At 35.5% G+C, this 25,422-nt stretch overlaps 2 protein-coding genes across 3 annotated transcripts in view; one reads left to right on the top strand and one right to left on the bottom strand.

Annotated features, from left to right (window-relative positions):
- The window catches only part of LOC127852243 (limbic system-associated membrane protein-like), a 471,770-nt gene that overhangs the window by 308,675 nt on the left and 137,673 nt on the right, over positions 1-25,422 (bottom strand). The gene's annotated exons all lie outside the window — the stretch shown is intronic.
- LOC127852232 (spatacsin-like) overlaps positions 1-25,422 on the top strand; it is a 65,951-nt gene that overhangs the window by 37,222 nt on the left and 3,307 nt on the right. For both annotated transcript variants that reach the window (XM_052386118.1, XM_052386117.1), the window contains exons 18-39: positions 657-828; positions 2,447-2,673; positions 4,095-4,203; positions 4,693-4,852; positions 5,947-6,142; positions 6,380-6,454; positions 6,963-7,117; positions 9,418-9,612; positions 10,062-10,169; positions 11,201-11,381; positions 11,900-12,117; positions 12,482-12,619; positions 13,123-13,290; positions 13,691-13,837; positions 15,441-15,557; positions 16,147-16,285; positions 16,877-17,028; positions 17,779-17,916; positions 20,508-20,724; positions 21,792-21,934; positions 24,712-24,819; positions 25,130-25,298. In XM_052386118.1, the coding sequence (XP_052242078.1) occupies positions 657-828; positions 2,447-2,673; positions 4,095-4,203; positions 4,693-4,852; positions 5,947-6,142; positions 6,380-6,454; positions 6,963-7,117; positions 9,418-9,612; positions 10,062-10,169; positions 11,201-11,381; positions 11,900-12,117; positions 12,482-12,619; positions 13,123-13,290; positions 13,691-13,837; positions 15,441-15,557; positions 16,147-16,285; positions 16,877-17,028; positions 17,779-17,916; positions 20,508-20,724; positions 21,792-21,934; positions 24,712-24,819; positions 25,130-25,298 (3,432 nt within the window). The remainder of the gene's footprint in view (positions 1-656; positions 829-2,446; positions 2,674-4,094; positions 4,204-4,692; positions 4,853-5,946; positions 6,143-6,379; positions 6,455-6,962; positions 7,118-9,417; positions 9,613-10,061; positions 10,170-11,200; positions 11,382-11,899; positions 12,118-12,481; positions 12,620-13,122; positions 13,291-13,690; positions 13,838-15,440; positions 15,558-16,146; positions 16,286-16,876; positions 17,029-17,778; positions 17,917-20,507; positions 20,725-21,791; positions 21,935-24,711; positions 24,820-25,129; positions 25,299-25,422) is intronic.

The raw sequence follows: 25,422 nt of genomic DNA, 5'->3' as shown, positions 1-25,422 counted from the left end.
AGGTCAAGGTCAAGGTCATCCTTCAAAGTCAAAGGTCAAATATATGGCTTCAAAGCGGTGCATTAGGGGGCATTGTGTTTCTGACAAACACATCTCTTGTTTAGATCTAGTATGTTTTTCTTCATTTTTGTAATACAACATTCTTTTATTAATTGCATTAAAATAGTATTATTGAATCAAATAAAATATGAAATGCTGAAAGAAAAACAAATAAGTAAAATGGTTATGACAACTTAAAATATTCTTGATTTCTGCACTGCAATACTCAGAATTACAAACATCTGGTTGTCAAACCATCAACTGGGAGTTTTTTGAGGGTTTGTTTTGAAGAAAATAAAATATTTAGCAACTAGGAATATTACTTTATAATGGCTATGTAATGAGTCAGAAAAAGTTGGAATTTATAATGCAAAAACAAAAGACAATATTTAAAGAGGAATCCGTTTACTCACTTATCATATGAACTAAGAAAATATATAAGAGATTTACTCTAAATGTTAAATTATATTTTTAATACATACTGTTTGAATTATATATTAAGAAGACATTAACTAAATTCTTCATGGTATGAAATATGAACCCTAAACATGTTTTTCTAGTAAAAACTTGACAAAAGAAATGTTAAAAAAAGAGCCAATTTCCTGTTTTACGTGCAGATGCGTCCAAGGAGATGCCATATTTCTCCCTATCAGCCCTAGTGGCCAGTCATGGCTATGAGGAGCAGCTACGGTACAACTACTACCTCAAACAAGGGAGACCGTCCTTTGCTTTTGTCACCTTCTTGGCTGAAGAGTTCAAAAATGGGGGACCAGCTATCTCCAACAAAAGGTGAGACATGAGTGAATAGTAAATTGTATACGGTATGCAGTTTATTTGCTTAATACTATACAAGTTATATGCTAGGGAATATGTTTTGGGTGAAACATTGGTGCTAGCTCCCTGTCCCTTTATCCATGCAGGATTCATCTTTTGGTCTGTCAGTATTTAATAGGTGAATATCTTTTCAAATTATATCTTTTTTATGACATATAAATAGATTAAGCTGAGGAAAAAAGTATGCGTCAAAAATTGTGGTTGCTATGGCAACAAATAGACTAGAAATACTGCTGAAAATGGTGTTTTTTTCTGGATCCTGCAATAACTCTATAAGTTCCATATATTTTTTCATGAAACTTGGAATATGGATAGATGGCAATATGGACATTATGAACGTCATTTCATTTTGTTCCTACATCAAAAATTGTTGTTGCTATGGCAGCAAATAGACTAGAAATAGTGCTGAAAATGGTGTGTTTTTCTGGGTCCTGCAATAACTCTAAAAGTTCTGAACTTTTTTTCATGAAACTTGGAACATGGATAGATGGCAATATGGACATTATGCACGTCATTTCATTTTGTTCCAACGTCAAAAATTATGGTTGCTATAGCAACAAATAGACTAGAAATAGTGCTGAAAATGGTGTTTTTTTTCTGGATCCTGCGATAACTTTAAAAGTTCTTAATATTTTTTCATGAAACTTGCAACATGGATAGATGGCAATATGGACATTATGCACGTTATGTCATTTTGTTCCTTTGTCAAAAATTGTGGTTGCTATGGCAACAAATAGACTAGAAATAGTGCTGAAAATGTTTTTTTTCTGGATCCTGCGATTACTTTAAAAGTTCTTAATATTTTTTCATGAAATTTGCATAATGGATAGATGGCAATAAGGACATTATGCACATCATTCATTTTGTTCCTACGTCAAAAATTGTGGTTGCTATGGCAACAAATAGACTAGAAATAGTGCTGAAAATGGTGTTTTTTTTCTGGATCCTGCGATAACTTTAAAAGTTCTTAATATTTTTCATGAAACTTGGAACATGGATAGATGGCAATATGGAAATTATGCATGTCATTTCAATGTGTTCTTACGTCAAAAATTGTGGTTGCTATGGCAACAAATAGACTAGAAATAGTGCTGAAAATGTTGTTTTTTTCTGGATCCTGCGATAACTTTTAAAGTTCTTAATATTTTTTCATGAAACTTGCAACATGGATAGATGGCAATATAGACATAATGCACGTCATTTCATTTTGTTCTTACGTCAAAAATTGTGGTTGCTTTGGCAACAAATAGACTAGAAATACTGCTGAAAATGGTGTTTTTTTCTGGATCCTGTGATAACTTCAAAAGTTCTTAATATTTTTTCATGAAACTTGGAACATTGATAGATGGCAATATGGACATTATGCACGTCATTTCATTTTGTTCTTACGTAAAAAGTTGTGGTTGCTATGGAAACAAACAAAAAAATATTCTGACAATGGTGAAATTTCTGACAATGGTGGAGCCGGTAGGGGACTTTTATTGCTTGCCAATAGTCTTGTTTCATTTGTTTTTCATACATGCATTTACATATTGATTTACTTTAGCACTGGCATTCTGTTTGTTTGCTTTAGATTGGCGATAGCAATTGGTACATCACTGTGGATTGGCTTACGACATTTCCACAACGCCCAGGTGGCCACGGCATGTGTTGCATTCCAAGAGTTGCTGGGGCATGACAGCCTGTTGCTTAGGACGTACATACAAGCAGGCAACGATATATTAGCCTACAGACACAATGCTGTTACTGGGACTTTGGAGAAACGACGGGAACAGCTGAAAAAGAATGAGCAAGAAGTTGGTAAGGACAATAAAACTTGTTTCCTGGGAACAACCAATTACTGCTCTCATGTGAAAGATGTTGAGTATTCTCAATCCTGGAACTTCTGTTGTTGGCGGGGGTTATTACCAAGGACATCTGTCTGTCCTTCTGTCTGTCTTTTTCCATATACAACAAAAATTTGCCCTAACTCACACTTTTCAATGTATAAAATTCAAAATTGCTTGCATTGTTACTTATAATATGAAATTGTGTATCAGCTATTAAATCAATCTTCATTACAAAAGATGAAAGGTATGCCTTTTCTCAACTTAGAATTTGTGTATCATGATTATTTTTTCTATTAAAGACTCTAGACAGAAACAATTTTAAGGAAGTTGGAGGTCCATATTTGATTTGTAGCATCAGGTAGTGACCCTCTAGTAAGTTTTGTTAAATGACCCTGGGATCAAAACTGGCCACATACAGGGGATCAAATAGTTTATAATATACACTTATATAGCAAAATAACTACAACAATTGTCTGTTTGGTTCTTTACAAAATTTGTTTACATTATTCCCTTGGGGTAAAAAATGGCCATGCTCCAGTGTCCAACTTTTAATTGTTACAACTTGCTTTATGATATGAAATGTGAAGTAACTACAGTGACAAACTTTGTAATCGAGGCTGTTTTAGGTTGCACTGGGAAATAAGACGCGCTTGTAACATCTTTATCATAGTTAATGTTTGCAATAAGTAATGTCTGGAGTAAATAAATGTTGAACCTATGATGTAAATATAAAGTTCTAGGGATATAAATGTTAAATAGAACTGCTAGGAAAGTTTAAGAGAATCTTTCATTACCAATCTATCAACACCTGTTAATGTTATTGTTAAATCATTTAATGAACAATATTCGAAAAAATAGTTTGAGAAGTGTGTGTTTAATGTAGTCTGCATTACAAATTATTTTGTTTGATGGCGTTTTAAAATGCAATATTTGTCGCTTTTTCATTGTTTATCTTAAAAGAAAATGTTTTATTGTGATGTGATGATATAAACTACTCAGACCAGAGCCTTCAAAATTAAAAATTATTTTGTAATTGAAAGAGTAATAAAAGTACCTAAAGTTATTAAGTAAATCTGTAGATCACCGTGGTCATTCTGATCATCAATTCACAGTTTATGGGTCATCATTATAGTTATGTAATTGTGTGACAAATTTCAGCATATTACTGAGTTTTGTAGTTAAGAGTTGTACTTTTTTTGCTAGAATAATCCTTGAATTGTGAAATATGAAAGAAAGCAACAAAACACCAATACTGAAATGAAATTCACAACTCATACATGTCAGTGCTCAGCTATAATGCTGCTTTAAAAATGTTATCATAATCTTAACATTCCATACAATGTTAAAGAAGATTGGCCAAGTTTTTGTAAATAAATAATAATTGTATTTCAGTGGAACTTCTGCAAGGGTGTATACAACATGGTAGCAGTGCAGCCACTGAAGCCAAACTTGCTCTTGAGGCGGCCATACTGGCATCAATTACAAAAGATAGACTTCACCTGTAAGTCTTTATGTATTTGCAACAAACACTTTTGAACATAACCATTGATTAATCGATTTCATACAAATAAAATAATTGTCCAATAAATAACATTGTGTTCCCTCATTTTAACTGATGCCATTTTATTATATAGTGGATTATTTTTGGAAGAAAGGGGGCTTTAAGTATTTCCAAATATTTTGACTAACACTATAGATTGTTAGCATGCCCTCAAAACATCCAAAATACTACATTTTTACATTCCCATATTGTGTTTAAGAGACTAAATAAAAACCAGATTCAAGGCTTTTTTTCTTTGAGAAAAAAATGTTGTTAGAATATGTCTTATTCTTATACATTCATTTTTAGAATAAGTAGGTAAGACACACAGGGTTACTCAGGCTCTCATGTACTGCTAGGCAGGCGTTTAACACGTTCCTCTTCTCAAGAAATATCATATAAGCATATCAGTGGGTACGCCCAAAATGCTGATTGTACTGACTGTTCCAGCTGTAGTTTTGAGGCAGCTGAACGTTGGGCCCTGGCGGTGATGTTCTGTGGGCTTCTACAGCTGCCCTACCCCACAGAGTTCCTGGAAACGTGTGCCCAGACCAACCAATGGCTGCCCTTCATCTGGTTTGCACAGCTACATCAGTATCCTAAGGAGCAGGTGAGATGGACATTAGGAAATTGAGACCCCAGGGTAGTATGTTACATGCCTCCTTTCAGCTGATAAATCTTGGTGTGAAACGGGCCTTACTTTGTACATTTCCCTACTTCTTAAACCTTTGAATTATTATTTCCTACATTTTCTCAAACAGTCCCAAAGTCTCTACTTTTTAGGATGTTCTGCTGTAATTATTTTACACAATAAAGGTCTTTCATTAAGATAATTTATGAATGCCATGGTAGTTTAGTACATTAAAGATGTGTCTGTAAATGATTTCTTTGTAAAAGACTTCTACAGAGAGGTTGTTTTCGTGTTAATGAGATGAACACATGAATCTCCTATGGAACTGCTGAATATTTACACTATCACATAAGAACTATAGCTTGAAGCAATTTGATCTCCTGCTTGGAGATTATTGTTTTAAACTCACCTACAACGTAAAGTTCCGTGGGTGGGGGGTCTACTGGTATAGGAGACCTCTCTAAGGTCATGCATTTGATGTCCCCAATTGTTAGGATGTCTACCATGTGGGTCTGTCCATTCCATCTGTGTCACTTTCTTGTGTGGAGTGTAACTAAATATTTTAACCTGCATGTGCACTTGCACACATCCATATTCGAACAAAATAAATCCAATATTTCTGATTTTCTTTTACATGTTTAAATTGTGGTCAAATGGTTCTAAACCTTTATAAATCTATTGCAAAGCCAAGAGATTTTGGGGGATGATGGTATGGCTTGTGCTTTGATTGACTCATCAACAAGGCTGCAGTGACTATTTAGACAGTTGCTAGAAAGCTAAGGGTTCAGTTTTATGAAAGGTGAAACTTTGTGTTGTTTTTTTTCTTTAAACTAGACTTCATATATATGTTGCCATTTAAAATTATTCTATTAAAACCAAATTATTTCACTTGGAAGGATTGTATTTTAATATGTTATGGAAATCCCTTCTTAATATAAATTTAATGTAGCCAGTGAGTCTGTCCTTGATCGGCCTATGCAAATCATTTGCATTTGATGTCTTCAGATTACCAGTACACTTTGTCCCATGACATGCCATCTGTGTGTTATTTGCACATGATTTTCATTTCACAGCTCTCCAACATGCTACACAAGTTCCGCTCCCATCATCTTCAAGAGCACCTTCGATATGTTCTTGCAAACGCTGACCTTCGTAGCTCAACAACAGACTCAGAAAAGCAGGTCACGACTCGACAGCGCAGTGACTTTGCAGGGAAGGAGATGCGCTCTGGTCTGTATGCCAGGATTGGAATCAAACCCCAGGAATCAGGTATGAGCTCAGATTAAAACATGGTTCTCTTTCAGGCAACCAATTAAATAGACACTCGTACATTAGTAATGACTAATGATTAAAGCAGTTGCATTGTTTTTGTACTTTTTAACATTTAATGGTTAGTTATGAGGATCTCACTGGTTTATGGGTCATACGAGTTATAGGGGAAAATCTCATACAGATATTAATTGAAGAAGCTTTCCATGAGGACCTATTTATATTTCTGTGTTGCAGAGGAGTCCAGTAGTTCTGATGAAGACTCGGGCCCAGATATGGTGGCATCTGATACAGGAGAGGATGAGGACACGGGTAAGATATGGGCCTTGCTCTGGGAAAATGATCTTAACCCTTTGCATGCTGGGAAATTTGTCGTCTGCTAAAATGTCGTCTGCTGAATTTCTAAAATTAGCATTTTCTTCAATTTTTTTCAAAGAATATTATCAGAATAGCAAACAGTTTGGATCCTGTTTGCAAAGGCCTTCAAAATTCGGATCCCGCACTGAAAGGATTAATGCATGTGCACAAAGTGTTGTTCCAGATGAGACTGTTGATTGTTTTTTTGTTTAGAAAATACTTTTTTTAAACAAAGAATTTTATTAAACTGGAAAGTCTTATTCCTGTGCAGACTTCACAGGTTGAAAAAAAGTTAATTATTTGTTATTTAGCAATCAATTGTGTTGATCATGATATGATTTATTAATTATATGCAGTTTATTCATTAAGTAAGTTTTCTGTTAAAATACTGAGTTGTAAGCTCAACTTAGTTTCCTTTATCATCTACAATTGCTATACGCCTCACCCTTGCTGTACATTCCAGGCCCAGTACTGAACTACGAGAGCTGCCCTAGTGATGTGTTTGGTGTCGTGTTCGCTGCTCAGACCACCTCCTGCCCCTGGAAGGCTCTCTTGGCGTACTCTATCACACTACGAAACTCCCTGTTCTCTGAACTGGCCATCAGCCATCAACAGCAGGTGAAATATCCCACCCTATTATCAGAAGTGTATCCTACATGTTGTAACGTTCATTTAATAACCTACTGTATTCAAACAAAAATTCAATTGTCCATGGAAAAGAGTCAACGTTTTTTTTTGAAAGTCACTATTGGTAATGTGTTATAACAAGGAATTTGAATAGATGTAGATTAGAATATTTTAAGTGCAACTTAATGGGTATATAATTAAGCTAAAAGCTATCCTATATGTTAGATAAAACATGATTTTTAGCTCATCTATTTTTTGAAAAAAAATTATGAGCTATTGTCATCACCTTGGCGTCGGCGTCGGCGTTGGCGGCCGGTTAAGTTTTGCGTTTAGGTCCACTTTTCTCAGAAAGTATCAATGCTATTGCATTCAAACTTGGTACACTTACTTACTATCATAAGCGGACTGGGCAGGCAAAGTTAGATAACTCTGGCGTGCATTTTGACAGAATTATGTGCCCTTTTTATACTTAGAAAATTGAAAATTTTGGTTAAGTTTTGCGTTTAGGTCCACTTTTCTCAGTGAGTATCAATGCTATTGCATTCAAACTTGTTACACTTACTTACTAACATGAGGGGACTGGGCAGGCAAAGTTAGATAACTCTGGCATGCATTTTGACAGAATTATGTGCCCTTTTTATACTTAGAAAATTGAAAATTTTGGTTAAGTTTTGTGTTTAGGTCCATTTTATTCCTTAAGCATCAAAGCTATTGCTTTCATACTTGCAACACTTACTAACTTTCATAAGGGGACTGTGCAGGCAAAGTAATGTAACTCTGACTTGCATTTTGACAGAATTATGTGCCCTTTTTATACTTAGAAAATTGAAAATTTGATTAAGTTTTGTGTTTAGGTCCACTTTATTCCTACAGTATCAAAGCTATTGCTTTCATACTTGCAACACTTATTAACTATCATAAGGGGACTGTGCAGGCAAAGTTATGTAACTCTTACTGGCATTTGGACGGAATTATGGGCCCTTTATACTTAGAAAATTGAAAATTTGGTTAAGATTTATGTTTTGGTCCACTTTACCCCTAAAGTATCATAGATATTGCTTTCATACTTGGAACACTCAAAAACTATCATAAGGGTACAGTAAAAGGACAAGTTGCATAACTCTGGTTGTCATTGTTACGGAATTATGGCCCTTTTTTGACTTAGTAACTTTTAATATATGGTTAAATTTTGTGTTTCGATCCACTTTACTTCTTAAGTATCAGGGCTATTGCTTTCAAACTTCAAATACTTTCATGCTATCATGAGGTTACTGTACCTGGCAAGTTGAATTTTACCTTGACCTTTGAATGACCTTGACTCTCAAGGTCAAATTATTAAATTTTGCTAAAATTGCCATAACTTCTTTATTTATGATTAGATTTGATTTATACTTTGACGAAACTACTCTTACCTGACATACCACAATAGACTCCACCCAAACCGTCCCCCGTGCCCTCCCCCCCCCCTCCCCCCCCCCCTATTTTTTTTTTTTTTTTTTTTTTAAGATCATCTCACAAATGACCACCACACCCTCACACTATACCCCCCCCCCACCCCCCCACCCCACCCCCCCCATTTTTTTTTTTTTTATTTTTTTTTTTTTTTTTTTTTTTTTTTTAAGATCATCTCACAAATTACCACCACACCCTCACACTATACCCCACCCCCCCCCCCCCAATTTTTTTTTTTAAACGGTTATGTTTGAAATACCGTCCAACCATCGCACCCAAAAAATCCCCCCCCCCATCGCCCTTCCCCCCCCCCCCCCCCCCCCGCCCCCCGATTTTTTTTTTTTTTCGCTTTTTTGGAAGATAATGTAATAAATGTCCACAACCCCACACTATACACCCCTCTTCACTCCACCCCTCCCTCCTTTGTGATTGAAAATGAGAGTCCCTTCACCTTTAAAAAGAAAATAGATGAGCGGTCTGCACCCGCAAGGCGGTGCTCTTGTTTTTTTAAAGTTGTCAGAGATGTCTGCAAAGGCTAACTATAAGTTGTTCTCTCTTACTTATTAAGGATCTCAGTTCATCCTTCTCCATTCTCTTGGGGAAATCTGGCTTATTGCATTTATATAAAGTTCCTTCCAAGAAAAGCATTTGCAGTCCACACACGCTTATGAGGAACAATACTCTCCTTTCCTCCTGGACTGGGTTTTCATTTGGAAGAGACTTTATATAAATGAAAAATACCATAACAGCGGAAATTGACATCCCTATCTGGAAAGACACTTTACATAATGCATTAGACCTGTTTTTCCTAGATCAAGGCTTTTAAAAATATTTTACAGGCCCCCATCACGTTGCCTTGTCTGTGTAGCTGGCTGGTTGCCATGACAGATGAGTTGGATCATGAGCAGGTGCTCGAGTATCACGGTTGGTTACCATGGAGATATGACCTGCATGTGCTCGACTGTCTCATTGACCTGTATGTGGAGAAAAAATGGGGTTCCATACTTGTAACTGCTTTTGATATATTCCAACAAGTGAGTTTATTTATTAGTTTTGTTTATGAGTCTTAATTTATTATAATGAATGCTCATTGAAAATAAAAAAATCAGATTTTGTGTTATCGTTTTTATAAACCATTTCAAGTGTGAATTAAACTAAATGTTTGTTTATGATGGTTTAATGTGAGTTGGAAGGTTTGGTGTAAGTTTTTGATACTAAAATAGTTTTGCCAAGTTTGATGATCAATTAAATTGTCCAATAAACTGCAAAGAATGCCCTTGAATAAAGTAACTTAAAATTGAGATTTTTTAACTAGGTTTTGCACTCCATGTCCAACATTTTAATCCATTTTTTATGTTTAAAGATTGCTTATAAGGAAGAAAAACCAAAGATAATTATTTGTGTTATTAAACATGCAGTCCTGTTTATGCCACTATTTGTGTGATTTGTGACGATGATTTTGTTGTGATGTGTTTCGTTTCAGAACAGCCCACTCCTTCCATTTCTGCAGTTTTACTCAGAATTCACAGAAAAACAAAACTTTGCAAATTGTAAAACACTGCTGGAAGAATTCAAGGAATCTGTATTTCAGGTACTGTTGATAGCGTGGTTCATACTTAATTATAATTGCTGCTGAACCAAGGTGAAGTTTTCAATATTAAGATGTAGAGGAAACACTTCAGGAAACCCTTGATTAGTCAGGAGATTGAAGCGATTATGATAAATAGAGAATGTTATGTGAGTTTTGGATAAAGATCAAGTTTATCATGCGAGGCTTAGAACCGATCGCGAGGCTTGCCGAGCGCTAACATGGTTCGAGCCGAGCATGATAAACTTGATCTTTATCCAAAACTCACATATATTTATCCTCTTATTTCCTCCCTATTTTCCATTAATAATTATAAAATATCGCATTTTTTGACGATTTTATCTTTCTGAGTTGACAAAAACATATTCTCCAATTTTCGGAAAGACCCAAATCTTATCTTAAAATAGCGATACACATGTAGTATAAAGCTAAAGTTTATACGATCGTTGTTATGCTATCCATTTTCATCTGGTAATAGGATAAAAAAGATTTCATGGTGCATCAATGCAGTGAATAAAAGACCTCATAAAGGGTTGATATATTTAACCCGTGCTCTGAGAATGTGTGCTTATGGCATATGAGTAAAGTTTTGTCCCAGATTAGCCTGTGCAATCTACATAGACTTATCAGAGACAACATTTGTCCCCTAGACTGGATTTTCGTTTACTAAAAGACACTTTGTTTCTATGAAAAATTTCATCAAAGTGGAAAGAGTCACCTCAGATTAGCCAGTGGGGATTGCGCAAGTTGATTTGGGACAAAACTTTACAAACATTCATTAAGCCTGGTTTTCCCACAGAGTGAACTACTGACATAAACTGTTCACCATTTTTCGTAATAAAGATATTTACTTATTAAAAAATTGCATGTCAACATGAAAATTAGCGTTTATTAAATGCCTTACATTAAATTACTTTTTATTTATTCTGGTAATGGGACATGTTAATTTTCCTATCTTTGCACAGTAGCAAATTATTATAAAAACCAACAACAAATTAGCAGTACCAATAAATGTCTATTCTTGTTGATTTAAGTACCACCATGAGCCTACTTCAGACTCGGGCTCACAGTTGGTCGGGGATTCCCGGTGGCTCGAGACCACAACCTACCGGATAATCCGATATATGTTGACTCACACAACGAGCATGGCCCTGGTACACCAACTTCTGAAGATACTTGATGCTGAAAGTATCACCCTTGTCTTCAAGAATATTGGTAAGTTTTGTTCTTGATCTAGCCTCATGACGTTTTAATACGGTTTTTATTATATATTCATCGGTTTTGAATTTTGTCTGATGTGATTTTTTTCACTAGCGATTGTTCCTCTCAGCAACAGGTTTAATTTGTGTTTGTTTGAAGTTTGAAAGTAAATTTGAAATATTTCTTGATTGGCTCTGATTTCTACTGGACATTTGCACAATATTTATGATAAAGGAAGGACCAGTCAAAGTGGACATCTGGGCATAATTCATGTGAGTAAAGTGTTGTCCCAGATTAGTTTGTGCAGTCTGCAGAGGGAGAACACGGAACGTTTTTATGGAATTTAACTGTAATAGGAAGTTTCTTCTAAACTGAAATCCAGTTTAGTCTGAAAGTGACGTCCGTAATGAGCCTGTGTGGACTGCACAGGCTAATCTGGGACGTCACTTTAGGCACATTATTTAGCTCCTTATTCCCAGAGCACACCTAATATTCATAGTCAATATGGAGCCTGCTTTGTTTCCTCCTATCAGATGCAGACTTCAGACAGCCTTGTCAGCTGCTGGGATTAATCCTGGAAGGCGAAGTTGAGACAGTCAGTCTAGGGCGACTTCTCTCTGAGGACTCCGGGCAGTTTGAGAGCGAGTGTAAGGCTGTTGTTGACGCACTAAAGGGGAAACAGATGTTTGATCTGGCGCGACAGTTTTCTGTGATTGCTGAACTGCCTTCAGACCATGTTACAATAGCTCAGGTAGGTGGGATATGAACATTTTTTTTTTTTTTATATGACTGCCAGATATATTTGTATTGAGTGCTCTGTAGATTTTGATAGATTGTGAGTTTGTCGGTTTTCAGTAGATCTATATTTTATGGAATTCAAAACAGTGTTTAATAAAAATTGTTTGATTAAATGGTTCAACGAGTTTGCTGATAGATCAGTATGATTGTAGATTGGTCTGTCTATTATATATAGATGTGTACAAGTAATGCATGTTATTGAACTATAAAAACGCATTTGTCATGTTAAATTGACATTCCTTATGCTATAGGGCACAATTATTGTTTGTTAATTATTTATGTTAGAGCATATATGTATTTGACAACTGGCTTGACAGCTGGAGAACCAGAAGACAAAGCTGTGTCACACTGACCTGTGGTCATCTGGTCCGGCCAGGCTCCAGTTCTACAGGGAATGTTTCCAGAAGTGCATTGAACATAAACTGGCTTTACCTACTGTGGCAGAATACTGCAAGGTGGGTGATTATAACATGCAAAGTGTCTGCATGGTGGCAACAGAACATCCTCTGTGATAAAAGGAATATTTTTTGTCTGTTATTATGCAGAAAAAGGACCAATCCCCCCTAAAATAAAGAGGATCTTTTCTGAAAAAAACAAACAACACACAAAGTAAAAAACCCAAAAGGTTTTAATTTTAGTTTATTTCAGTTAAACAAGAATTTAAATGCTAAGAAATAAAATTGCTGCTTGTGTTCTTTGTTTGTAAGGATATCTATATAAAGTATATACACATTAATTATTCGAATTAATTAAAAAAAATATAGTTAATCAATTAAAGGTATTCTGTGTAAACATTTTCGCTTGAAAGGGCTCTAGCCATTATCCAAAGAGTGAGAATATTCCCTGCTGAATTGACTCGCTTTGTCTGAAGCTGACAGACTTTTGCAGACTCTGAAAATTTCTTAGATCCATTTCATATACAGTTTATGTGTTCAACAGAATATTAACCGATTTCTAGGGTGAGTGTAGCAGCATCATGGACCCTGGTGAGAAATCACATGTATGTGAGATTGCAATGAACTGCTTGCGTAGTCTGCGAACAACGGGAGATGACCATGAACTAGTTACAGAACTTTACAGGGAAATGTGGATTTGCAGAATAGAGGCCAGAGTTAAGAAAGAGCAGGTAAGGTTGGGCATTCAATAACTTTTGTTTTTTATTGATTATGTGTTATATCAGTACAAGATAAAGGGAGACAATGGCTATTTTCATGAGAGCTTGTTTGTTTTCTCCTGTTAATCAAGCTTTAACCCTTTCCCACTTAAAGGCAAAGTGAAAATTGCTATGTGCAAACAGCATAAAACCAGAACAGCCTGCAAGTAACTCGCAGTTTTTTCAGGTTTTGTGCTGTTTGCTGCTCATCAGTATCTAAGGGTGGGAAAAGAAGCCTGAAACACTTGAATATAGTAAGAAAAGCCTTGAATGAAAATTAACTTTCTACAGGAATACAAATGTGTGAAAATACATATCTAAGTGGTAAATGTTTAAACTTGTATTCTTTTTAAAATAAAAAGATGTATTTCAGGAACTGCCGCAGTCTCCTTTCATCACAGAAATATTTGAAGAAGAAGACACATCAACTCTCGCAACATCCATCAACATGAAGTCTGAACTGTTGCATTATGGGAAAATGCCACACAAAGACTCTGTACCAAAAGACCTGACTGAACAAGTAAACAACTTTTATTTCAAGTCTTAAAAAGATTTTGTCATAATTAAAAAAAAATTACTTAAACACCTTTTTGGCAAAATTTAATTGTTTGTGTTATAAAAATGAGCCATACTTTTCTTCAACAATTGATTAAAACTATGATTAAATGCTTTTAGCTTACCTGAGCACAACATGCTCATGGTGTGCATTTGTGATCACCTTATTTCTCCATTTGTCATGATTCTTGTGTCGTCAACATTTACCTTCTGAACACTCTACAGGCCAATTTATACGAACTTTGGTCAGAATATTTGTCAAAAGATAAAATGAAAGAAAAAGCTTGTTAACACTAGAAGTCATATTTATAGTCCAATCTTCATGAAACTTAGTCAGAACATTTGGTCTGATGATATCTGAGCTAAGTTGGAGTATGATTATGGTATGTTGAAAAACTTGGCACATGGCCAAAGTGAAACCTTATGAAGACTCTCGAAGTCACATCTTTATTTCAATCTACTTGAAACTATGTGAGAACATTTGTTTTTATGATATCTTAGCTAAGTTTAAAAAAAGAGTTCCAGTCCATTGAAAAACATGTCCACCAGGGTGTGTGGAAGGTTTCCTTATATCACTGTATTGAAACTTCTAACTATCTTTAAATTACTTCTTTTGTCCAATCTTCTTGAAACTTGCACGGAATGTTTTTCCAAATGATATCTCAATTGAGTTCCAAAAGGGTTCTGGTGTGTTGAAAAATATTTCTGCTACACGATGGGTTAGTTTAGGTTGTAATTTGGCTAAGAGCAACCTTTTAACACTGTTTGGTGCTTGTTTTTTTCTAATGATTATTACAACCATGAAATAGATACTATGATTGTGTATGATGATGACCAAGAGACCCTTAATTAATAGACACAATTAGCCAGCTAGATTTAAGGAAAACAGTAATCAGTTGAATTGATAGCTACACCCACTTAGTTAAAAGTCCCCTACCAATTTCATAAGAGGGGACCATAGTTTAACCCTGCATCCATTTGTCCGTCAATCTTTTAATAAGTCAATGGGCCCGCAAACACAAAATTGTTTTGATAATTTCTCAAAAAGTACTGAAGAAGCTTTGATAGTATTTTTATATATGGCAACATCAAAATAATGCAGGACATCTTTTTTTCACCAGAGGTCAAAGGTCAGGTGGCTATTTCCAAAAAAAGGATAGAACTTTGAATTTTAATCACACAATAATATATATGATATCTTAAAACTTATTGTTCATATTCAGCAAAAGGTTTTCTGTATGTCTGTCTGTCTGTCAATCCCTTCCTATTTTGATCTGACTGTCGTCAAAAACTGTAGTATTGTAAAAACTCAAAAAGTAAATAAATACTCACAAATCCTGATATAATTAATGTAGCATATGTTTCAGATATGGAGATCCTCATTATTGATATGATTACATAATATTTCTCATTACACAGGTAATAAAAGGGTATCTCACTGGCTAATCAGTTAGTTTAATTGAATGCTTGCTATTGGTCAATTTCTCACAAATACTGACATGTATTCAGTGTGTGTTTAAGAGCTTCTGGTTTGGAGATCTTCATTTTTATAAAAAAAATTATCTCAGGAGGTTCAAGTGTTGGAGACCCTTGTTGGTGAGTTGTTAGATGAAGGGGCCATCAAGGAGAGTTGCAAGGTCACCACCATATTCTCAGTGTACTCACAGGACCTGGCCATTCTGTTGGTAAGTAGGGAATGTTCAATGCAGAGGGTGCTGCTTGAAATTGGAGGGGTGGAAAACTATTTGTTAAAAATATACATGTTTTTGTGTTATTTTTTTATTTGCACCTTGTTTGCAGGACAGTGTGCAGCAGTTGACTGGATGAATGAGCAAATAAACATTAAAAAGGCTTTTCAGTGCAGTGTGCTTGACGCTGTTCACTGTACTTTTTTAGTTTGCTAATGAATACATTTTGTAATTTTCCATACGCACCGCTATAAATATGCCACCATTACATGAACCGACATATGCAATTATTCTTGTCCTTCTAGATATAAAGATCATTTTAAGTTGATGCTCTCTTTAGGAAAAAAATCATCTTTGCTAAAACTTCACATTAATATTAGTAACTTAAAAGAACTCTTTATCACGTGTTCAACAGAATGAATATGATTTAATTAGCAAAAAGCAGTCTGTCAGATTATGTTATGGTCAAAATAAATTTAATGTAATATCATGCTTCATCAGCCAATAAACAACTATATTTTATTAGCTGTGAGTAAATGCTAACAGCTCAGAATCCAAATAAACGTCTATGCCATAATATTAACAGTCGTTCATACGGCTAAGCCTGCAGACTGAGGGCCTGGATGAGCTCACCCCAGACATACTACACCTGTTGAGGACCCGACCTGGGGACATCCACCGCCAGTCCATAGCAGCCCCTGTACCACTGCTGAGAAATGCCAGTAGTAAGCACTGTAGTAGCCCTAAGACTAATGTTTTATGCTTCCATGTTCATGGGTGGGGGGTGGGGGCAGCCGGCGAGTTATAGTTTCATAGCTGTGCCCTTGTCCCTCTCTCCATCTGTCCTTGCTCCTGGCCCTTCATATAATGTTTTTGTCATGTAGAACTCAAAACGGTTGCTGCTAGAGTAATGAAGCTTATGTAAACATACTAAACAGATCTGAACTTGCGCTCCTTCTTTCATCATTTGGTGTGGACTTTTATTTTACATAACTGTACTTACAAAACTAATTTAAATTTAGGCGCATTTGTGTCCTTCTGACGCATGTCTACTTTGTGCATACTTTGACCAAGATAATCCAGGTTTCAATGTGCTAATTCATAAAGACATTGAAGGGTAATTGAACGATGATACTCATTAAAAAACCTTTCACCTTGTAAAAAAATTACTGGGGAGGATTTATTAGGCTATTTGACAAGTGTTGGTTATTAGATACGAGTTTGTCAGAATCATCGCTTTTGAGGTTAGTTGGTAGTACACACATGTGACGCACCTTGTTTAGTTTTGTAACATGGGTCTAAATTTTTGCTTTCAGCCATCAGTATTATGAGCAATATCCAGCCAGTTGTTGACACCATGTCATCTGAAAACGAAGCCAAGATTGCTGCTATGGAGATTCTACTCAACCATTCCAAACATGGTCGCCAAACATGCGTGCGCATCCTCACAGCTTTTAAAATTTCTGTGGTAGGTGCTCAGACCCTATTTGATTATTCAGTCATATGAAATAAAACAATAACTTTTTGTAGTGATTTGAAGTTTGCACAAGCCTGCAAGTTCTACACTGGTAAATTTTTAATCAAGCATGCACATATTCTGGGTTTCAAAAATGGTGCTCTTTGTCTCAAGAATTTAAGAATTCAGGTTTGCTTTGTCAAACTGCCAATATCAGTCCCCATGTCGGATCAGCCTTACATCTCTATAGATTTTCCCTTGACTTTCCTTCCATCCATCTGCCTTTCTATATGTCCTGTGTGTTAGTGTTAAGTGTAATAAAGTATTGGTGCTAAAGAAATAACATTTTCAGCATTGTAACTAGTATATGAAATTGTGCACCTCCCGAATTTGAATTGCACCTTTTTGACATTACTGGACTTTATGCACCTTTGGATATTTTATTTTTTTGTAGTTGAGGCCCCATTTTTAGCATGAATGTTTTTTTTATATTTTGTGTCGCGCCTAAAAATTGTATTATTTTTCCTACCTGACTGTTTCAGAAAGAAAAATAAATTATTGGGCTTTTAATTATTCTTTCATTCTTAAGTCTAAGAGTAGTTCAGTTGACAATTATGACTTTTCTTTCTGAAAGATAAATTGGAATTTCGAATTTGACTTGAGGAGAATGTTTAATGTTTTTTTCTGATAAAAATGTGCTAATATGAAGTTTTGATATGAACAAGATGAAAAGTGGACATAAATTTGTTGTGCACATTGAAGGTACTGGGATGTGGCTATGACCAAGTGATAGCAGGAGAAGACTATCAGACCTTGCGATCTCTCCTCAAGACTAACTGCCAAGCTAGATTCCGATTGGCTGCTGATTTCCTAGCAACAAGCACTCTGTCACCAGAACAGGTGGGTGCTTTAAAGAAGAGTGTTTCTATTTAAATATCATAGGCAGTTTAGAGACATGGTAAATATTGCAACCCTCAGGTTGACATTTTCTTATAGGGGGAAACTACTTAAAATGTCACATAACATGCCTATGACATTTTTATGTCCCCCACCACTATAGTGGGGGACATATTGTTTTTGCCCTGTCTGTTGCTTTGTTTGTGTGTTTGTTTGTTTGCGCCAACTTTAACTTTTGCAATAACTTTTGTAATATTGCAGATAGCAACTTGATATTTGGCATGCATGTGTATCTCTTGGAGCTGCACAATTTGAGTGGTGAAAGGTCAAGGTCATCCTTCAAGGTTAAAGGTCAAATATATAGCTTCAAAGCGGCGCAAAAGGGGACATAATGTTTCTGACAAACACATATCATGTTTTATTATTAAACCAAACAAACTTGCTGTAATTTAAAAAGCAAACCACATGCATGGTGAGAATTTATCTGAATAACAATCACTTCTCAACATTTGTTTCTTGAATACTTTTTTTAATAGGTTCATAATGATTTTTATCTTAAACACTATTTTTTAAAGCAAGTGTTACTTATTTAGTCTCATGTCAAGAGTAAATTATAAATTGTAGCCTCATCAGTGCATATTACGTTCCAATATCATGGCATTTAAACATTTCAGAGGGATGTGTATGTGGGAATTTCCCCATGGGTAATTGAATTTGGTCTGCTCTCTTGAATTTTCAACTATTTGCCTTGGAGCTCTTGATGTCCTTTTTAGACCAAAACTTCTTGTACGATCTTTGATAAACTTGCTATGAATAGATTGTTTAATGCAATAATCAAGTAAATACTCAAAATATCTGTTGCGTTGTAGACCTTAACCCTTTGCATGCTGGGAAATTTGTCGTCTGCTAAAATGTTGTCTGCTGAATTTGTAAAATAAGCATTTTCTTCATTTTTTTCAAAGAATACTATCAGAATAGCAAACAGTTTGGATCCAGATGAGACGCCACGTTTTGTGGCGTCTCATCTGGATCCAAACTGTTTGCAAAGGCCTTTAAAATTCGGTTCCCGCACTGAAAGGGTTAATAAGCTTCATTTTTTATTTTATCATCTCCAGTGTTATTGAATATTCCTCAGATCAACTTGTTCAAACTATTTGATTGAGAAATAGTTCAGTGCCAGTAAAGCTTGATTTTCTACAATCCAATTATTTTCATCAGACATCAAGTAATGAAGTTCAATGAATCTTTTGTTTAAAAGTTATGGGCATTACCCATCATGCTTAAAAAGAAACTTTGTCCATAACATTCATTAAATAATTTAAATTTAATAAAAAGTAAATCTTATTTCAAATATGCAATTTAAGAGCCATGAGGTTTTATTATCAGCCCTTATGCTTATTAGGACATTGCTCTCTGTCTTTGAAGAAAGTGTGTGGATATTTAAGTACATTACAATGTCTTCAGTTAGTTAGCAATTGTTTTGTTTAGCCACTTACTCTCAGTAGCAGTTGAGCTGTCGTCAGTTACCTGCATATGTATGTGCACTCAGTAGTGCCTAAATCTACTTACCAAAGAAAAGTGTGAGAAGGTTAACTGACTGCCCAAATTCTGTACTTCTTTGATAATAAGAAGGGAAAATTTACCTCAAAGTTTTATTTAAAAGTTGGGCACTCGTCTTATAAGAGCGTCCTAATAATTATTTCAAATCTTTTGATAGAAATAGATTTCTGAATGTAAATATTGATTATTACAGTCATAAGACAGCTGAAAATAATAGCCTTTATAATTTTGTACAAATTGTTTATTAAATACGTAAATTCAGCTTACCTTAATACATTTATATCGAAATATATCATTAAATGTATAACTAACATGTGCATTTAACGATAAAAACTAAAGAAAACCACCATTTTGTGCATTGACAAAAAATTGTGACAGAAGGGAGACTACTCCAATAAGTGAATTACTTCACTTGAGCTATACTGATTTAGAAATTATGTTTAATAATAAATGTGCACGCATGTACTGGCATTTATGCTTTTATAAACTAATTGAACAAAGAGACACAAAGTTGAAGACAGCAAATTTCCGATAAACAAAACAAACTATATATATATATAAGGCACAATATGAGCCTCGTTATTAGAAAACTGGTAATAAATGAATGCATTTGCATAGGACTGCACAGGCTAATCATGGAAATCACTTTCCGCCTTAACTGTGTTTTTGATTAAAAGAGATGTTCTTATTAACCCTTTGCATGCTGGGAAATTTGTTGTCTGCTAACATGTTGTCTGCTGAATTTTTAAAATTAGCATTTTCTTCGATTTTTTTCGAAGAATACTATCAGAATAACAAACAGTTTGGATCCTGATGAGATGCCACGTTCTGTGGCGTCTCATCTGGATCCAAACTGTTTGCAAAGACCTTCAAAATTCGGTTCCAGCACTGAAAGAGTTAAAAAAAATATATACAAAATCCATAAAAGCTCTTCAAGTGTCGTCCTTATTAGCCTGTTCAGACTAAACACACATTGGTGAAGCCCTGTTTGTCCAGAATGAGGCTCACATATGTCTTTGTCTGTTGTTTAACAGGTGGCAGGGTTCCTGGCAGACGCCATTCTGCAAAGCTATCGTGTCACTCTGGGTGATGTGAAGTCAGGTGACCAGGAGATGTTCTTCGATCCCAACGACAGCACAACAGACTTCCACCAGGTGGTTAGACTGTGCACCGACCCATCCCTGCTCGGGAACAGACTGGTTGAGGCCGTCGCTGCTATGGCACTGCCGCTGGAGGACACATCCGACAAAGGTGGATAGTATTATGCCTATAGTGTTGTTGCATAATGGAATTTACTGCTATGATTCTGACATAGTGAAGATTGTGGCCTTGGTCTCTCAAGATTAAATCTTTCTTTGGAAATAATTAAATTCCCTGTTGTTTTTTTCAAAACATATTAATTATGACTGACTTGTCCTTTTCACAAAACAGACTCCAAAGTGTCTTCGTTAGCTTCTTTATTTCTTCCCAATAAATAATTTAAACAAATAACCAATATATAAACATATTTCAATGGTTTACTTATTGTTCTAACTAAAAAAAACTAAACCTTCCTTTGTTTTTAATACAACATATCAATCTGTTTAGATTTGGTTGTGTCTATTAAATGTGTTTAATTAAATTTTGAACAGTTTGTTGGATTAGGTTTTTGTAGGCTGTCAGGTGGGTAGCTTGTTTGTAGTTTTTGTGGCAAATGGCGTCAAACAGGTGGTTTACAGTCTATTATTTACTTGTCCTTCACCAATCTTGATATTGTATTTTATATGTAGAAAGCTTGTATAAGGATAAATCTGCTTGCATTTGGGGCTAGGTATATGTAAAATATAGTGTGAGTGCTCATTTTCTTAGTTTGGATGGAGATATTGCACTGAAATTTTGTGTAGGCAGCTTACTTTTAGATTTAGAATGTAGTTGCATTTGGAGTTCGACAGGTCCATGCTATTGTAACTACAAATTGATAAACTTTTTCGGCTTATTTAGTTAAGATCTTGGTGTCATTACCATGACATCTTTCTTGATTAGTTTTCATTATAAGAGGATTTGGGTTCATATTAACCTTGTTCTTGGAATGCATGTCTTAATGTAAGTAAGTAAATTGTTTTCCAAAATTAGCCTGCCAAGACTGCGCCACTGTCCGCTTCAAGTGGATTTTGGCTAAGAAGAGACTATCTTTAACTGTAAAATTTCACAAAAGCAGAAAGTGTCATCCCTTATTAGCCTTTTCAGTAATCTTGGATGATACTTAACAAACATGCATTAAGCCCTATTTTTAGAAAATGAGAGCCTCATATAAACCTAGACCCTCACATTCCTTGCAGTGTTGACCATACAGACAGAGTTGTTGATACGGGCCCATGAGTGTTATACAGCAGCCTGTGATATGGAAGGCATTTCCACGATCCTGAGGGCCTCTCGTATCCTCACCTCTCACCTGCTGGCAGCATCAGAGTTCCAACTTATGGTACAGGATATGTGCTTTATTTGTCTGTTCTATTTTTTATTCCCCCGAATCGATAGATCGGGCGTACAGTAGACTCTCTGTAAACCGGACGGTCTGGGGACTGGCCTGATCGTCCGGTTTTGGAAGAGTTCCGGTTTACCAAGAGTATTGCCGAAATATACATTGTATGCATTGTGTACACAATCATATAAGAATAAAACAAGCCATATACATTTACATGTACCATGTGATAACTGTACTCATGGTGGCGAGTGAGTCGTGTTCGAGTTCGCTATAAATAGCTCTGACTTAATTAAACCTCAAAGACAATTTTGACGAATAACGACACAAATACGATTGTTGTGGACACATCTATTATTATTCAAGACATAACACATTTCACAAAAAATACACACACACAAAAGAACAGCGTCATAATTATTTTGTATTTAAGCGTTAAAAACATGGCTATAAGATCTTTTAAACTACCCGAGAAGATCACAAGAAAGTGATCGTCGCAACAGCATGCATGTTTGTAATTAAATTGATTATCATAAGCTTCATAAAACGATCGAGTCAATCGATCGAGTCAATCACTTTTTGGTGTTACCGCACGTCTATTATAGACATTCACAGTTTGTTTTACATTATTTAATCGGACTTCTTTAGCGCAGTAATGACTTGACACCTTTATGGTATGTTTAATCCGATTTTCGATAATTGCACAAGCAAAATGTGTGACACCGCACGAGCTGTGCTGACCAGGTATTGTAGTTTTCACGCCTTGGGCATCTTGAGAATTGGGACCGTCTGGTGTACTCAATGTATTTTACGTTGAAAATGACCAAATTCACGGAGATATCCATTCGGTTTATGGTTTTTAAAGAGTTCGGTTTATTCAACATTTTTTAACAAAGAAATAGAAGGAGAAAATACGGGACCGGCCCGACTGTTCGGAATCAGGAAAGTTCCGGTATTCAGAAAGTCTGGTATTGGCAGAGTCTACTCTATATTGTTTTTGTCCTGTCTGTCTGTCTGTCTGTCTGTCTTCTTCAAGATCAAAGGTCAAATATTGTATTTTTCTTTCCTAAAACTTTAACCTTCGTTAAAGTTTTATCATGATTTTAAGCTCACCTGAGCACAACGTTCTTATGGTGAGCTTTTGTGATCGCTTTTTGTCTGTCGTCTGTTGTCCGTTGTGCGGCGTCAACATTTGCCTTGTTAACTCTCTAGAGGCCACATTTATTGTCCAATCTTCATGAAATTTGGTCAGAAGATTGGTTTCAATGATATCTTGGATGAGTTCGAAAATGGTTACGTTTGCTTGAAAAACATGGCTGCCAAGAGGCAGGGCATTTTTCCTTATATGACTTTATATGGCTATAGTAAAATCTTGTTAACACTCTAGAGGCCACATTTATTGTCTGATCTTCATAAAACTTGGTCAGAAGATTCATCCCAATAAAATCTTGGAAGAGTTCAAAAATGATGCCGTTTGGTTGAAAAACATGGCCGCCAGGGTTAACACTCTAGAGACCACATTTATTTTCCGATCTTCGTGAAACTTGGTCAGAAGATTTGTCCCAATAATATCTTGTTATCTCAGGTGAGCGACTTTGGGCCTTTCAGGCCCTCTTGTTTTAATATTGAACACAGCAACTTCATATTGGGCATACATGTGTATCTCGTGGAGCTGCACATTTTGAGTGGTGAAAGGTCAGGGTCAAGGTCATCCTTCAAGGTCAAAAATTAAAAAACAATTCATTTCTCCATTCAATGTCTAACTTACTTCTCGTATATCTGCACATTTTGAGTGGTGAAAGGTCAAGGTCATTCTTCAAGGTCAAAAGTAAAAAAAATAAAATCCAAGTGAAGTAATAAGCTTTAAAAGGGAGATAATTTCTAAACCTGTATTTACTAATATATTTTTTAATTTTTATGCCCCCTTTCGAAGAAAAGAAGGGCATATAGTGATCAGACTGTCTGTCTGTCTGTCTGTCTTTCCGTCACACTTTGCGTTTAGGTTTCGAAAAATGCTCATAACTTCTATGTCCCTTGAGATATTACCTTCATATGTGGTATGCATGTGTATATTGACAAGGCCTTTCTATACGCACACAATTTTTTACCCCTGTGACCTTGACCTTGAACTTAGGGTCTGCGTTTAGGTTTCGAAATCTGCGTTTAGGTTTCGAAAAATGCTCATAACTTCTATGTCCCTTGAGATATTACCTTCATATTTGGTATGCATGTGTATATGGACAAGGCCTTTCCATACACACAATTTTTTTTTACCCCTGTGACCTTAATCTTGAAGTAAGGGTCCGCGTTTAAGTTTCGAAATCGGCGTTAAGGTTTCGAAAAATGCTATAACTTCTATCAAAGCATTATAGGGGACATATGTCATTCATGGTGACAGCTCTTGTTTTGTACACCTTTTAAACCAAACTGAAATCATGTGTACATCTGCCATTTACACTTTTTAAACAGATACATGTGTCTGTATTGTATTCTCTGAAGTTAAATAAAACCATGCATCAGATTAACCCAGTAAGGCAATATACCATCAATATATTATGACATAACAACTAAAGTGAGAAATACATAACTACAAAGCAATTTATATTGAAACATTTATAGAAAAATAATAAACAAGTTAATAATAATTATAAATGATGATTGTTTAATAATATAAATCAATAACTTAACAATAGTCACATTTTAAGTAAATCATAATAATGTTTATATTAAAATCCTTTGTTTGTACATGTTCTATGTGTTTGGTGTTTATCTTACAGACTCGTCTGCTCATAGGGGTTGGAAGGTACAATGAGATGACCTACATATTTGATGCCTTACAACAGAGTCACCAGTTTGAGCTACTTCTGGGAAAGGGAATGGAAAAGGTAAAATTTGTAAAATTCTACACAAGCTTGACCAAAGATTTATAGTGAATAAGTTATTGTAGCACTGAAAAGTGATGTATCCATTTTTGCTAGGTTCAATATGGAATAGGGACACTCAAAGCATTCGATAGAGAATAGAGACAGTGAAAATAGGGAATTCCCATCAAGTAACTTGAATGTCATATTCGAAAACATAATTATATAAGTCAGAGTATCTATCAGTATATAATAAATATGCTTCTTTCATGTCTAAATGTAACCTGTTTGAGCCCAATGTTGCTTAACCTCTTGTACTCAACATTGCTACCAGGAGACGAAGCTCAAGACGGCCATCTTGGATTACCTGAAGCGCTACCACCCCGGGGACACTGACACGTACACCATGGTGGCGCTCAAGTTCATGATGTACCGCGAGATTGCACAGCTACTGGAGCAGAAGGCAAACAAGAGACTGGACATGTTCAAGTCTAGACCTATAGGTACGAATTATTGTGTAGTTCTACATTATTTATTGCTCTTCCTTTTAGTATGGGGGACTGTGTATTTTGAGTGACAGATTTGCAGATTTTTAACCCCCTAATATGTGTCACCCCTTTTTTTCAA

The sequence above is a fragment of the Dreissena polymorpha genome, chromosome 12, assembly GCF_020536995.1.
Source record: "Dreissena polymorpha isolate Duluth1 chromosome 12, UMN_Dpol_1.0, whole genome shotgun sequence".
NCBI lineage: Eukaryota > Metazoa > Mollusca > Bivalvia > Myida > Dreissenidae > Dreissena > Dreissena polymorpha.
The sequence above is the reverse complement of the archived record's forward strand: the minus strand, read 5'-3'. Positions and strand labels throughout refer to the sequence as shown.